At 41.0% G+C, this 12761-nt stretch overlaps 1 protein-coding gene across 1 annotated transcript; it reads left to right on the top strand.

Annotated features, from left to right (window-relative positions):
- Nucleotides 1–2127: 2127 nt before the first annotated feature.
- gys1 (glycogen synthase 1 (muscle)) lies at nt 2128–12759 on the top strand. Its single transcript, XM_083930582.1, has 16 exons — nt 2128–2278; nt 4757–4875; nt 5230–5411; nt 6851–7042; nt 7308–7493; nt 7822–7966; nt 8184–8301; nt 8538–8658; nt 8744–8850; nt 8974–9033; nt 9244–9436; nt 9948–10074; nt 10173–10268; nt 10374–10537; nt 10631–10711; nt 11353–12759. Exons 2-16 carry the CDS (start codon nt 4758–4760, stop codon nt 11626–11628), a joined length of 2166 nt encoding a protein of 721 aa, XP_083786708.1. The 5' UTR covers nt 2128–2278; nt 4757; the 3' UTR covers nt 11629–12759.
- Nucleotides 12760–12761: the final 2 nt, after the last annotated feature.

Below are 12761 nucleotides of genomic sequence, written 5' to 3'. Positions count from 1 at the left end.
GATATTGTACACCAAACCACCCATTATGATTATTTTGAGTTGTTTTATTGTTGAAAATTCTATGTTTTTATAGTATATCCTTTGATACATTTGTTTTGAAACATTATAGGTTTGGATATTAATGATGATGCAGTGAGAAGTTAAAGGCCACTGTGTTGTTTTGCACAGGTACGACTGCAGCCCTCTAAAGGCAATGTTTACATTGGGCAATGATAAACTCAGTGTGCAACCTTGGACTGAAGGGATAGTCACACAAATGTAGTCTAAAAATCCTGATGATGGGATTACTGGTTGTCCATTCATATTTCAGAGTTGACTTAACTTGAACGTTGGTCGCTTTATTTATTCAGGCTGAGATCAAGATGTCCTTTACAAAAGAGTAGATAACAAATTACACAAGATCACAACAAGACAGTTCATTCACACACAAAAGACCCTGCACACACTGACACACTAATCAAAACTATAACTATTACACATATCACCAAGTAAACTTTAAAGTGCCTCAGCAGAACATGTGTCCCTATCCAGGTTTAGAGCTGCAAAGATTAGTCGATGAATTTGTTATTTATACAGTGTACACTCAAACACTGCAGCCATTCGTCTCACCTGAGAACAGAGAAATGTAAAAAAATAAATAAAAAAAGGCTCAATGCTTCCATCTGACTATCAAGTTATCAGATCACCTTTACTGTTTTTATGAAGTACAAACACACCTTATATCAAAATCTATGTTGGCCTCATAGGCTTGGTAACCCTGGATGGGGAATGGCCCGGAACTTGAAGCCTTGCTCGAGTCGATCAACAGATAAATGATTGGCAACTTATTTTTATCATCATTTAATCATTTGGAGTCAATTTTTAAGCAAAAATATTAAATATCTAATGGCTCTGAGTCTTCAATGTGAGAATTTGCTGTAATAAATTACATGTCTTTGGCTCTTGATCAGATAAAATGAGACCTTTGATGATGATATTACCTTGGGCTCTTGGACATTTTTTACCATGTATATTTTTGGTGTTTTATTGACCAAACCACTTATCAATTAATCAAGTAAATAATCATCAGAGCAAGATAATCCGACTTGTCTAGTTCAGAATTCATGAAGCTAACTAAAAAATGTCTTTAGTCTTTATAAATGAAAATACAGGCATGTTAATTCCTTAATCATCAATCTGATATATGATATATGTCATCAAAATGATATTAAAATGTCTATTGTATATATTTCTCTATATCATTTCTATAATGATGTTGCAACGCTTTATGTTCTGTTCCATGTACATTATGTTCATTTTGACTTGAATTCACAAAGACACAGGAATACACACAAAAGTGTTTATTTCATATAGACTAGCTATTCATTTATTTATAGAATTACCAGAGAAATGCTGTATTGTGATATATAGGCCTGTTGTTACGGAGATATGAAATGACCTATATCCCAATAGAAGATTTTGTCCATATCGACCAACTGTGGGCCTTTACTTATCCCTGAAAGTCATTGGGTGCTTCCAGACACACAGAGGTCAGAGGTCACACAACAAACCAACACCTCAGAAACTGGACAGGAGGACAGCGCCGTGCTCAGTGACGCATCGGCAGTGCAGGTTTTCTCCTGAAATCCGGACTCTGTGACCACAGGGCCCCTAGCAGCTTTCAACCAATATAGACCCTGTGGTCAGGCCTATGGAGGGTGGACGGTGGTGAGGTTAGACAGATGGAAAAGGGCAGGGATGGATCACAGAGATATGTAGAGGTGTTGGGTGTCTTAATGTCACTGGTCACGTTGTATTCTCAAAACTATGCTCTGCATGACTCTTAGAAGATTTTATAAATAGGCTGGCTCTCCCCCTCCACTTTAGAGAGGGGGAAAAAAAGAAAGTTGCCTGGTTTCCCATGACTCCCCTCTTTTGTATGAAGAGATAATTCACCAACCACTGCGACTCCTTTTACCTCTGCCCAGCCAATTGCGTCTCTCTGCTGAGGAAAACGCCCAGCTCCCGTCGTGTTGTGTGCAGAGGCGGAGACTGAGGCCAATAGAAGTGCAGCTCATGAATAATGTGGCACAAACCCATCCTTCTTCCTGCATCGCAGACGGGACTGTTCCTCAATCTGACAGCGAACGCACCAGACCAATGTGAATCGCTGCCATTTAACCAAAGCCGCCGCCCCCTTTTTCCATACTCTCCGCTGGTTTCCTCTTTTTTTTTGGATTGACCGCGACAGCTGCCAATGTGTTGTTCATCTGCGTGAAGTTGGGACAAAAAACGAAGGGTGAGTAATATACGTGCATCTTTTTTATTATTATTATTCCCCCACAATGTCTACTTCCTCAACAGGCGGGCGCGCGCACCGGGACGCTGTGTCCTTTGCGCGCGTCCGCAGTTGCAGTAGGTGCCTGATGTCACGTTCGCATCTCACCTCACGAGAAATCACACGATACATACTGTACAACTGCAGCATGCCTGTTCAGTCAGGGGGTCTGCTGTTGGTTTTACACCGATGCAGTCCTTTAGACGTGCAGCGCGTCCTCTGTTGCCGGATTTGGGTCAGAGCCTGATATGGGTCTTGTTCTTTGCCAGACCTGTAGGCCCACTGGGCAGTTCAAATCAATATATCCGTACAAGGGTATGGCATTGACAAGTGCATGATGGTGATCATTGTTATTGCATTTCCATGTGAGTGTCAGTAATTCATTATAATGCATCATGTGTACGTTTACCTTTGTTCAGTTTGTCAGAGTAACAAAAAGCCAGAGTCAAATTCCTTGTATGTGTTCATACTTACTAGGCCAGTACAGCTGATTCTGATTCTGATCCATAAAGTGGTGGCAGGGTTCCCAGTGGGTCCCCTAATATAGGATATGTGCAGCAGTTTAGTTCCAGCATTGTGGTCCGATGGTCAGTTGTTTGACTATATGTTCATGTGTTTCTCCCTCCATATCACACCAAACTAATTCTATTCTATTATATTCTTAAAAACACATCCCTCTTTAAAAATGATGTGCTCATTGTTCCTGGGATGTTTCAGCCTCACTGTGCACATGAATGTCCTCACATTGAAAAGCAAAATATTTGGGTGTTCATAGATTCTAGATTTTTTAGTCAGGTAGAAGGAGTAGATAACACTTGAAGGATTTTTATTATTATTATTATTATTATTATTTTTATTATTATTATTATTTTTGTCAGTTTTCCAAGCCTTTATTCAGTAGGACAGACAGGAAATGGGGTGAGAGAGACAGGGGGGACATGCAGCAAAGGGCCACAGGTCGGAGTCGAACCCGTGGCCACTACCTCGAGGACCTTCAGCCTCTATAGATGGGGTGACTGCTCTAACCGCCCCTTTGAAGGATTTTTACCAAGGTAATTTAACATATTTAATAGGGTTGGGACATCAAACACAAATAAAAATTCCAGGCTTGAAGTTCTCTTTAAGGTGGTCTAATGTGAACATCTGATGTACATGTGAATGAAGTAATATTTATTTCAGAAGGAGTCTGTGTTCAGTTTGGACAGCATGCTTTAATCTAATTTATCAGGCTCGGACAGTGACAGAATGTATGTCACCAAACTCCCTTTTGTCCACTGGCATCAGTAGCAATTCAACTCAATCACTTAAGAATTTGCGATCAGCTCGTCTGTAGTATACAGATTGAATTTCTGGTGAGTTCAGTAAAAAAACACCACCAAACACAAGCTATAGACAGGATTGTTGTACTGTACAGGTGGAAGAGTATTTCCTCTCTTTCCCAGTGTTTGTGCATTAGGCAGTTTTGGTAGTTTTTCTGTGTCTCCACTTGTCTTCAACACCATTTTTAAATTCCATAGGAGCATATCAACGGCTGGATCAAGTTTTTACCTGATCCGTGCCCATGCCTGTGCCTTCCTGCGTCCTTTTTTCACACCACTCATTTGTTGAAGGGGTTGCACAAAGAATGGAACACAAGTTGCATCTCACACTTGGTCAGCAGTTTTGCACTCCTCCCTTTTATTATGCATTTTTAAATGTTTCCACTGCTAACAAGAAGACATACAATTAAACTTCTTCCGCTGCAGTACAGTGTATTGACAGGATGGATGGCCTTTATAGTGTAACCCACTTAGGATTGAAATTTCACAGAGCAAATACATTACAAAAAGCATGTAATCTGTGATATGCATGACTGTACGTGTGTGTGCTGGGTAGTTAAAAGTGGTGGCAGACAGAAGAAGCCCTTTGACCATCTCAGATTATAGACAGAGCAAACACTGTAGACACACTACGCACATCAATGTACCAGTTCACTTTGGTGTGTTTGCACAGTTTCCTATAAGCACAGCCAAAGGTTAAGGTTATTACGTTACAAAAAACCCAGAAGAAACGGTTGTGATGGCATCACAAAAGTGTAATGAAATACTGTTGTGAAATAGGAGGCGGGCTGCTGTGATGGCAGACTTGTAGGTGTGTCAAGAGAAAGTTACATTGGTTAAAAAATGTGTCATTTACACTTACCGGATACTGTTATCCAAAGAAACTTGCATTGATAAATTATTAAAAAATAAAATCCTTAACGGTTTAGAGTCTGCCGATAGCAAATGTAACAAATCTGAATTAATGTCTTTGGAAAGAAATAAAAACAAAGAACAGGTTTTGACGTAAACACCTTGTTTTCTTATTTACCTCAATAGGCTTTTGGTAAATAAGTTCAATAAGTGACAATCATGTAGGTGCTCCCATGTCAGCTGAGTGTGTTCTTCTGTGTTTACCCAGCATGCCGCTGGCCCGCAGCCTCTCTGTCACGTCCCTCTCAGGACTGGAGGAGTGGGACGAGGAGTTTGATTTGGAAGACGCTGTTCTTTTTGAGATTGCATGGGAGGTCGCTAACAAAGGCAAGTGCGTGTTCGGTGCTTGCTTGTGTGAACTGATGTCTTCACTTATTTTTAAAAGGTCCCTTATTGAAGAATAAACCTGAAAATTTGCATAATATTGGACCTTTTTAGAATTTGCTAAAATAAATAGTTTGTTTATATAAGTGTGTATTAAAATACATGTTGAATCCACTTATTGTAGGAAGCTTTGGGCTTTGAGGTTTTTTTCTCTTTTCGTGTGTTTTCATGTCTTATCTTGTTCCTAGTTGTGAAACAGACCTACCACCATAATGCCCCATATACAGCAGGTTGAATCACATCATATCTTTGTCTCAACTTGTGTGTACGTGTGGCATGTTTGCTGCATCTGTGAAGTTGGAGGGATCTACACCGTCATCCAGACCAAAGCCCGTCTGACCGCAGAGGAATGGGGGGAGAACTATTTCCTGGTGGGTCCCTACGTGGAGAGCAACGTGCGCACTCAGGTGGAGCTGATCGAGCCCACCAACCCGGTGCTGAAGAGAACCATTGACAAGATGAACTCCTGTGGGTGTAAGGTACTACCACATGTTCACAGTAGACAAATACACCCCTGAGTTAAATTTGTACATTCCACTCAAGGGCAGGCATTCTCACGTGAGATTTGTGAGTGTCAAGTACACTTTATAAAAAACTCTGTTACAGATCATCCTTAGCTCTTCTTTCATATCTGTCCCACTCGCTCTCTGCCCAGCCTTCAGTCACTGACCACGTCTCTAAACCCAGTGACATTTCCTCGCAAAGGTTAGAGGTTGTATCAGTGTCTCTCTGTCTCTTTCTGAAAAACACACTCCAGAAATAGACGACTGTCAGTGTGTGTGTGAAACTACGCTTTATGCTGTGTCACTCTTGGGAGCTCTGTGGAATTATGGGTCAAGGCTACGAGCGGTGCTTCTTTTTTTTTTTTAAAGGGATAGTGCAGCCTTTTATCAGGTATAGCTTGAATCAGTTCATTTCAGTTCAAGGGGGCTTTATTGGCGTGGGAAACAAGTTAACTTTGCCAAAGCAGTTGATCAATACAAAAAAACAATAATACAATAAATGTACAAACACAGAAGAATTTAACATTTGCCATAACAAATATGTACTTGCATAAGAAACATATGACCTTTAAGCACATGACAGATCAGCATCAGAGCACAGTTAGTTTCTTAAAGGTCCCATATAGTTAAAAGTGAGATTACCATATTTTATTTTTTTTTAAAGCATGTTAAGGGGGCATTATAAATACTCTGAGTAACTTTTAAACGAGCCATCAGGATCTCTGTATGGTTGTGATGTCACAACTAAATTATATATAGGTGTGTATGTATATTATATATAATATATATTTATATGACAGTGCAAAGATGCCGAGAGCGCAGATGCAGAATACCCAGAGATGCTGACAAATCAGAGAAGACTGGGCTTTTTCGAGGGGCCTGAAAGAGACAGGTGCTGAAACAGAGCGTTTCAGTCCGAGGGTGAATGCATTCACACAAACAGTATGAGAAAAATATTAAATAAATAGTAAATGTGTAAATGTGTTCGAGTCGAAACCCAAAATACGTTGGCATTTAAGTATGAGCCTGAAGATGAGCGTAATAGGTCCCCTTTGAAAGATATTTAGGTCCTCATTTAGAACATGTCCTGCATTCCAGTTTACTCATACTTGAAGAGACATACTGTGAAGGCTATTCTTGAGGTTGGAAAATGTATTTGTCAGTTGAATGAATGCCTTGCAAATAAAGTACTTTTAGATTAGAGACAGAAGGACTTACCTATCTATCCACATGTTTAAAAAAAACATGGTAAATAGCTGATAATGCATGGAACAACAACTAGAAGTTGCTGTTGCAGCTGCTAAAGTAAATACACTCAAGATTTGAGTGGTTTATACTATTTCCGGTGGTGTGTGCAGCATAAAGAATTAAAGTTATTTTTACTTCACTCACCCTTTTCTCCATTTTACCCACAGGTCTACTTTGGGAGGTGGCTTATCGAGGGCAGTCCTTATGTTATTCTGATTGATGTTGCGTTCACCGCCTGGTCTCTGGACACCTGGAAGAGCGAGCTGTGGGAGCTTTGTGACATAGGCGTGCCTTGGTTCGACCGTGAGGCGAACGATGCCGTGCTGTTTGGCTTCCTGACAGCCTGGCTTCTGGGAGAGGTCAGAATAGAGCGAGAACTGTCAATTGTCAAGTGAATTTCTATCAAATGAAATGTAAAATGTTTTAACTACGTGTTCATGTCCGGAAAGAAGACTATTATTATCACTAGTAACATCTGTAGGTTCTTGAAATGTCTAAAAAGGTGTTACAATAGATATCCAAATAACTTGAAGGCTTGAAATGTTAAAACCCTGGAAGATGTATGCAAAATAAGTTGTGTAAGTTGGTGTGTCCATATTAATTCTGTTTTTTCCCATATCACAGTACGTAGCCCAGAGTGAGGGAACTCCGCATATTGTGGCCCATTTCCATGAGTGGTTGGCCGGCCTGGGCCTGGTGTTGTGTAGACATAGACAGCTGTCTGTTGCAACCATCTTCACCACTCACGCCACACTGCTGGGACGATACTTGTGTGCTGGAAATGTGGACTTCTATAACAAACTTGCAGATGTAAGTGTGTGTACATTTTGTTACGCAGGATTGTAATAAGAAAAAAACACAAAATATAAAGAGAGAGGCGATTTAGCAGTCAAGTTGACTGGAAGAGGAGAGGAAGGCGCTGCAAGGGTGAATAGAGGTGCAGCAGCCATGGGCAGTATGAGAAAAATACAGTTGTCTTTTTTTTAACTTTAAAGAATGTAAATGTGTTCTAGTAGAAACCCAAAATATACGTATGAATCTGAAAATGAGCGTAATATGGGGTCTTTAATATATAATCAGACTGATATTCAAGATATGTACTTCATCACACTCTCTGTCCTGTTTGTGTCTCGCTCAGTTCAACGTGGATAAGGAAGCAGGCGATAGGCAGATCTACCACCGCTACTGTTTGGAGCGGGCGGCAGCTCACTGCGCCCACGTCTTCACCACTGTGTCACAGATCACAGCCATTGAGGCAGAGTATCTGCTCAAGAGGAAACCAGGTGTGTGGAGGTGAATTGAAGAAACTTCCTATCCTGGGCAAGCAGGTCTTAGTACGAGGATAGGATGTATTTCTCACTGCTTTCTTACTTATTGTTTCAATGTATCGTCAGCTTAAATTAACAGAGTTAGCTACCTGGATACTTAAATAAAGTTGGACTGATTTCTCTGCCTCTATGTTTTGCATTGAGTGCCCTTAATCTCTCCTATCCCACGCAGACATTGTCACTCCCAACGGGCTAAACGTGAAGAAGTTCTCAGCCGTACATGAGTTTCAAAACCTCCACGCTCAGAGCAAGAATCGGATTCAGGAGTTCGTCAGGGGACACTTCTACGGGTCAGACTCTCCACGCAACACAACTCTCACAGCACAGTCAAAACTTAAGAATTGAAAGTGAAACTTGTTGACTTGTTAGTTACATTCTTTTCATCAAATGGATTGTGTCAAAGAAAGAAACTAATCAAATTCTGAAGAATATAGTACTTTTTATGCTTTTATAGTGAAAATAAAAGCATTGTAAATGCTACGCTCATCCAGCTCTTTCGACACATTTTGGTTTGTTTGAACATCAGGCATATGGACTTCAACCTGGACAAGTGTTTGTTCCTCTTCATTGCTGGAAGGTATGAGTTCTCTAACAAAGGAGCTGACATCTTCTTAGAGGCTTTGGCCAGACTCAACTATCTACTGAGGGTAAGTGCGTCTGTGTGTGCATCTGTGTGTGTGTCTGTGTGTTAAAAATGTAACCCTGTATTTTTGTATGGTCTCCATGTTGCAGGTCAATCACAGTGATGTGACCGTCATTGCATTCTTCATCATGCCGGCCCGAACAAACAATTTCAATGTGGAGACCTTGAAGGGCCAAGCAGTCAGGAAACAGCTCTGGTGAGTTTCCTCTTCTGTTAAACAAGGAGATAAAGTATCTAACTAAAAGTGTAAACTGTGAGCCAGACAGCCTGTGCTACACTCATCCATTATATTTGTATTCTTTGTTTTTGCCCCTGACAGGGATACTGCTCAGACTGTGAAGGAACGTTTTGGAAAGAAACTTTATGAGTCACTTCTAGTGTGAGTTGACCATTTTCAGTCTACTTCATGAAACCTGTATGACCTGGGTTGTCTTGTTACACCATCAAATGAAAAGTGTGTAGGGTTAGAAACAAACCACCTAATATAAATGAATAAATAAGTCTGTTTAGTATCAGTATCCGTCAGTATGCTGATAAATATACTATTGTAAAAGTTTCCTTGAAGTCTGAAACAAGCTGTTTTCATCAGTGGTCAGCTGCCAGATGTGTCGAAGATGGTGGACAAAGAGGATTTCACCATAATGAAACGGGCCATCTTTGCAACTCAGAGACAATGCCAGCCTCCGATCTGCACCCATAACATGCTGGAGGACAGCGGCGACCCCATCCTTAACTGTGTACGCCGTATCGGACTTTTCAACAGCTCTGCTGACCGTGTCAAGGTAAGGTCAGCTGTCAGCCCCCAAAAAAGATCTCTCTCAGACCTTCTCCTCACCTTTGTACGTGTTGTTGTCCAGCCAGGGTGTAGACAACAAAAAAGACTGCACACAAAGTTGAATTTTTTTTGTTTTTGAGGCAGCGTAAACATAAATGAATATTGCATTTAAAGGTCCCATATTGTAGAAAGTGAGATTTCCATGTCTTTATTTTATTATAAAGCAGATTGAGATGCTATATGAATACTGTGAAAGTGTCAAAACTCGCAGTGATTATCATTCCACACTGTGACTTCTTACTGGCAATCCACACCAGACGCGAGAGACTGTCTCACGGAGACCCCTTGCGTCTGGTGCGGATCGATGCATTCATTAATATGGAATTCTATTTGTTCCGTGAGACGGCTGCCAAAAAACGCTTCTAAAAACCCATCCGGTGCTTCTTAGAATGACACTTTGCTGCTCGCACTGTTTGTTATTTTAAATACTGATACTGAATGGCTTCTCCCTCCTTTAGATTATCTTCCATCCAGAGTTCCTTTCCTCCACTTCTCCTCTGCTTCCAATGGATTATGAGGAGTTTGTTAGAGGCTGCCACCTCGGCGTCTTCCCCTCTTACTACGAGCCTTGGGGCTACACACCAGGTATAACTCACGTATGCTGACAAGGTGTATTTATATGTGTAGGTATATCATATATTATTTAAATGTTAACCAAGCCTTACTGTTTCTGTCACCGTCAGCCGAGTGCACAGTCATGGGAATTCCATCGATCTCCACTAACCTGTCAGGCTTTGGCTGTTTTATGGAGGAACACATAGCAGACCCCTCGGCGTATGGTGCGTTTTTCATACTTTATCTATTAAATTCATAAAGTTTGTCTTTTGAAACATACACAGGGAAAACTGATGTTTTGTGTCACATCATGCTGTTACTTTTTTCAGGTATTTACATCCTGGACCGGCGGTATCGGGGGGTTGACGAGTCGTGTAACCAGCTCACGTCCTTCCTGTTTCAGTTTTGCAAGCAAAGCCGGCGCCAGCGGATCATCCAGCGGAACCGGACTGAGCGTCTGAGTGAACTCTTGGACTGGAGATACCTCGGCAGGGTGAGAAACCAAATATCAAGGACTCATTTTTTCATGTGATAATTTAAAGAGGAATTAAAGTTGTTGTTGTTGTTTTTTTGTTTTCTGCTCTAGTATTATATATCTGCACGTCATATGGCCCTGGCTAAAGCCTTCCCTGACACCTACATGTATGAACTTCATGAGCCCACCTCAGTAAGTTAACGTGTGTTTGAATGTAAGATGTTCTGAGCTTTCACCCGCCTTAAAGGGCCCATATTGTGAAAAGTGAGATTTTCATGCCTTTATGATTATAAAGCAGGTGGAGGTGATATATAAATACTGTGAAAGTATCAAAATGCTCAATCATCAGAGAAATCCTGTATTCAGAAACTGTGTCTTTAAACAAGCTGTCAGGACTTCTGTACTTCGTGATGTCACAACTAGACTATATATAGGTAGAAAGTGCTGTTACAGTCATTCCCCGACTGCAATGACAATGCAGAGCGCTGAGGAAATAGTTGCGGAAGACCCATAAATGCTGACCAATCAGAGCAGACTGGGCTTTTTCAGGAGGGGGGGGCTTAAAGAGACAGGCGCTAAAACTGAGCGTTTCAGTCAGAGGGTGAATCTGGTATATTCAGACAGACAGCATGGGCAAAATAATGTGTTTTTAAACATCAAAGCATGTAAACATATTCTAGTAGAAGCACAAAATATAAGTATGAACCTGAAAATGAGCATAAAATGGGACTTTTTAATTGCTATTTATAGTTATTTATGCAATCATCAAGGTGAAATCTTTACACTTCCACCCACTGATTGAGATTCTGATGCCTATTGGTTCTCGTCCTCAGACCTTGGGTTTCCGTTACCCTCGACCAGCCTCTGTGCCGCCATCTCCAGCTCTGTCTCGCCACTCCTCCCCCCACCACAGCGAGGCTGAGGACAACGATGAAGATGAACGCTACGACGAAGATCTGGAGGCCGAAAAGGACCGGGTGAACATCCGCCAGCCCTACGCCCTGCCATTCAAAAACAAGTATTCTCCTGTCCAGGGGGCCAATGGAAACAGCAGTGGAGGCAGCAGTGTAAACAGTGATAGTGTCAGTGTCACAAGTGATAAAAACTGAGGAGACACACCCACACACACATACAGTACATGCTAAACCTCACCAGTGAAGCTTTATCAGTGGCAATCGTTAAAAGTCATCCATGTACTTGAGTGCAGTTGTGTGAATGGGAGTGATAAATGTAAATTCGGCTCGATGTGAAAAATTGTCAGTTTTCCCAACCTGTTCGTACCTCAGAATTTTTAGAAATATCTGTCTGTTGGATATGTTTTGGTATTGTTTCAGTTACACCAGCAGTGCGACCGATGGTTTGCTTTGTGGAGTAAATGCAGCAGTAAGGACGGGCTCAACGCAGAAAACAATTCGGGATTGCTGGATTTTGTAGTGTACTAACACTCAATAACATACAGTAGGCCTAAAGCATTGAAAAAAACATTATTTTGAGTCTCTGGAGGGCTTTTATACTTGATTCTAAGGTGGGTCAGAGCAGAGGAAAGAACAGAACCCTCCTTTTAACATATTCATCTTTACACATTTTAAGCTATTTTCCTGGTTTAAAAAAAAGGCTCATGTAAAGTCAGTTGCTGTGAGTACTCACAAAGAGCTCCTGTTCTTTTTACTTGTGTTGGGCTCAAAACTGGCATGATGATACTACGCTTCGATCAATTGTCCACCTCGTAGCATCTTTTTCTTTCTCTCAGATGCCTTGTTTCTTACAAAACGACCCAAATAAAAATAAAATGTAGAACATGCACATTCACAACAACAAGTATCATCAGAAAACAAAAAAAAGTTTATAGTCTTCTCACTTTGAGGGGATAATATGTGTGGGTTTTTCTGCGCCTTATTTTATCACAGCCGTTCAGTGATGATCACCAATGAATAACCCCACACTCTTCTTTATCTGTGTGCCCTTGTGTGGATTATCCCATGATTTACCTGTTTCCACAAGTATTTATTTGTGAAGGGAATGGAGGTGAGACGCACAGAGGAAAAAAAGGGGACTGTGCCCTGAGACAACAACAGTGTTTTCAGATGAAAAGGTGGGAAAGAGGTAGACTTGACTGTAAGTCTGTAATAGAAGGAAAATGGTTTTATCAGGCGCATACGCACTCACTGAAAGAGTTTTATCCTTTGTTAAAGTCTTGCACCAGATTAACTAATAATAAAGTTTAAATATATACAAACCTATG

This window comes from Echiichthys vipera (assembly GCF_963691815.1).
Source record: "Echiichthys vipera genome assembly, chromosome: 17".
NCBI classification, from domain to species: domain Eukaryota; kingdom Metazoa; phylum Chordata; class Actinopteri; order Perciformes; family Trachinidae; genus Echiichthys; species Echiichthys vipera.
Note: the sequence above shows the minus strand (reverse complement) of the source record. Positions and strands in the feature narration are given on the sequence as shown.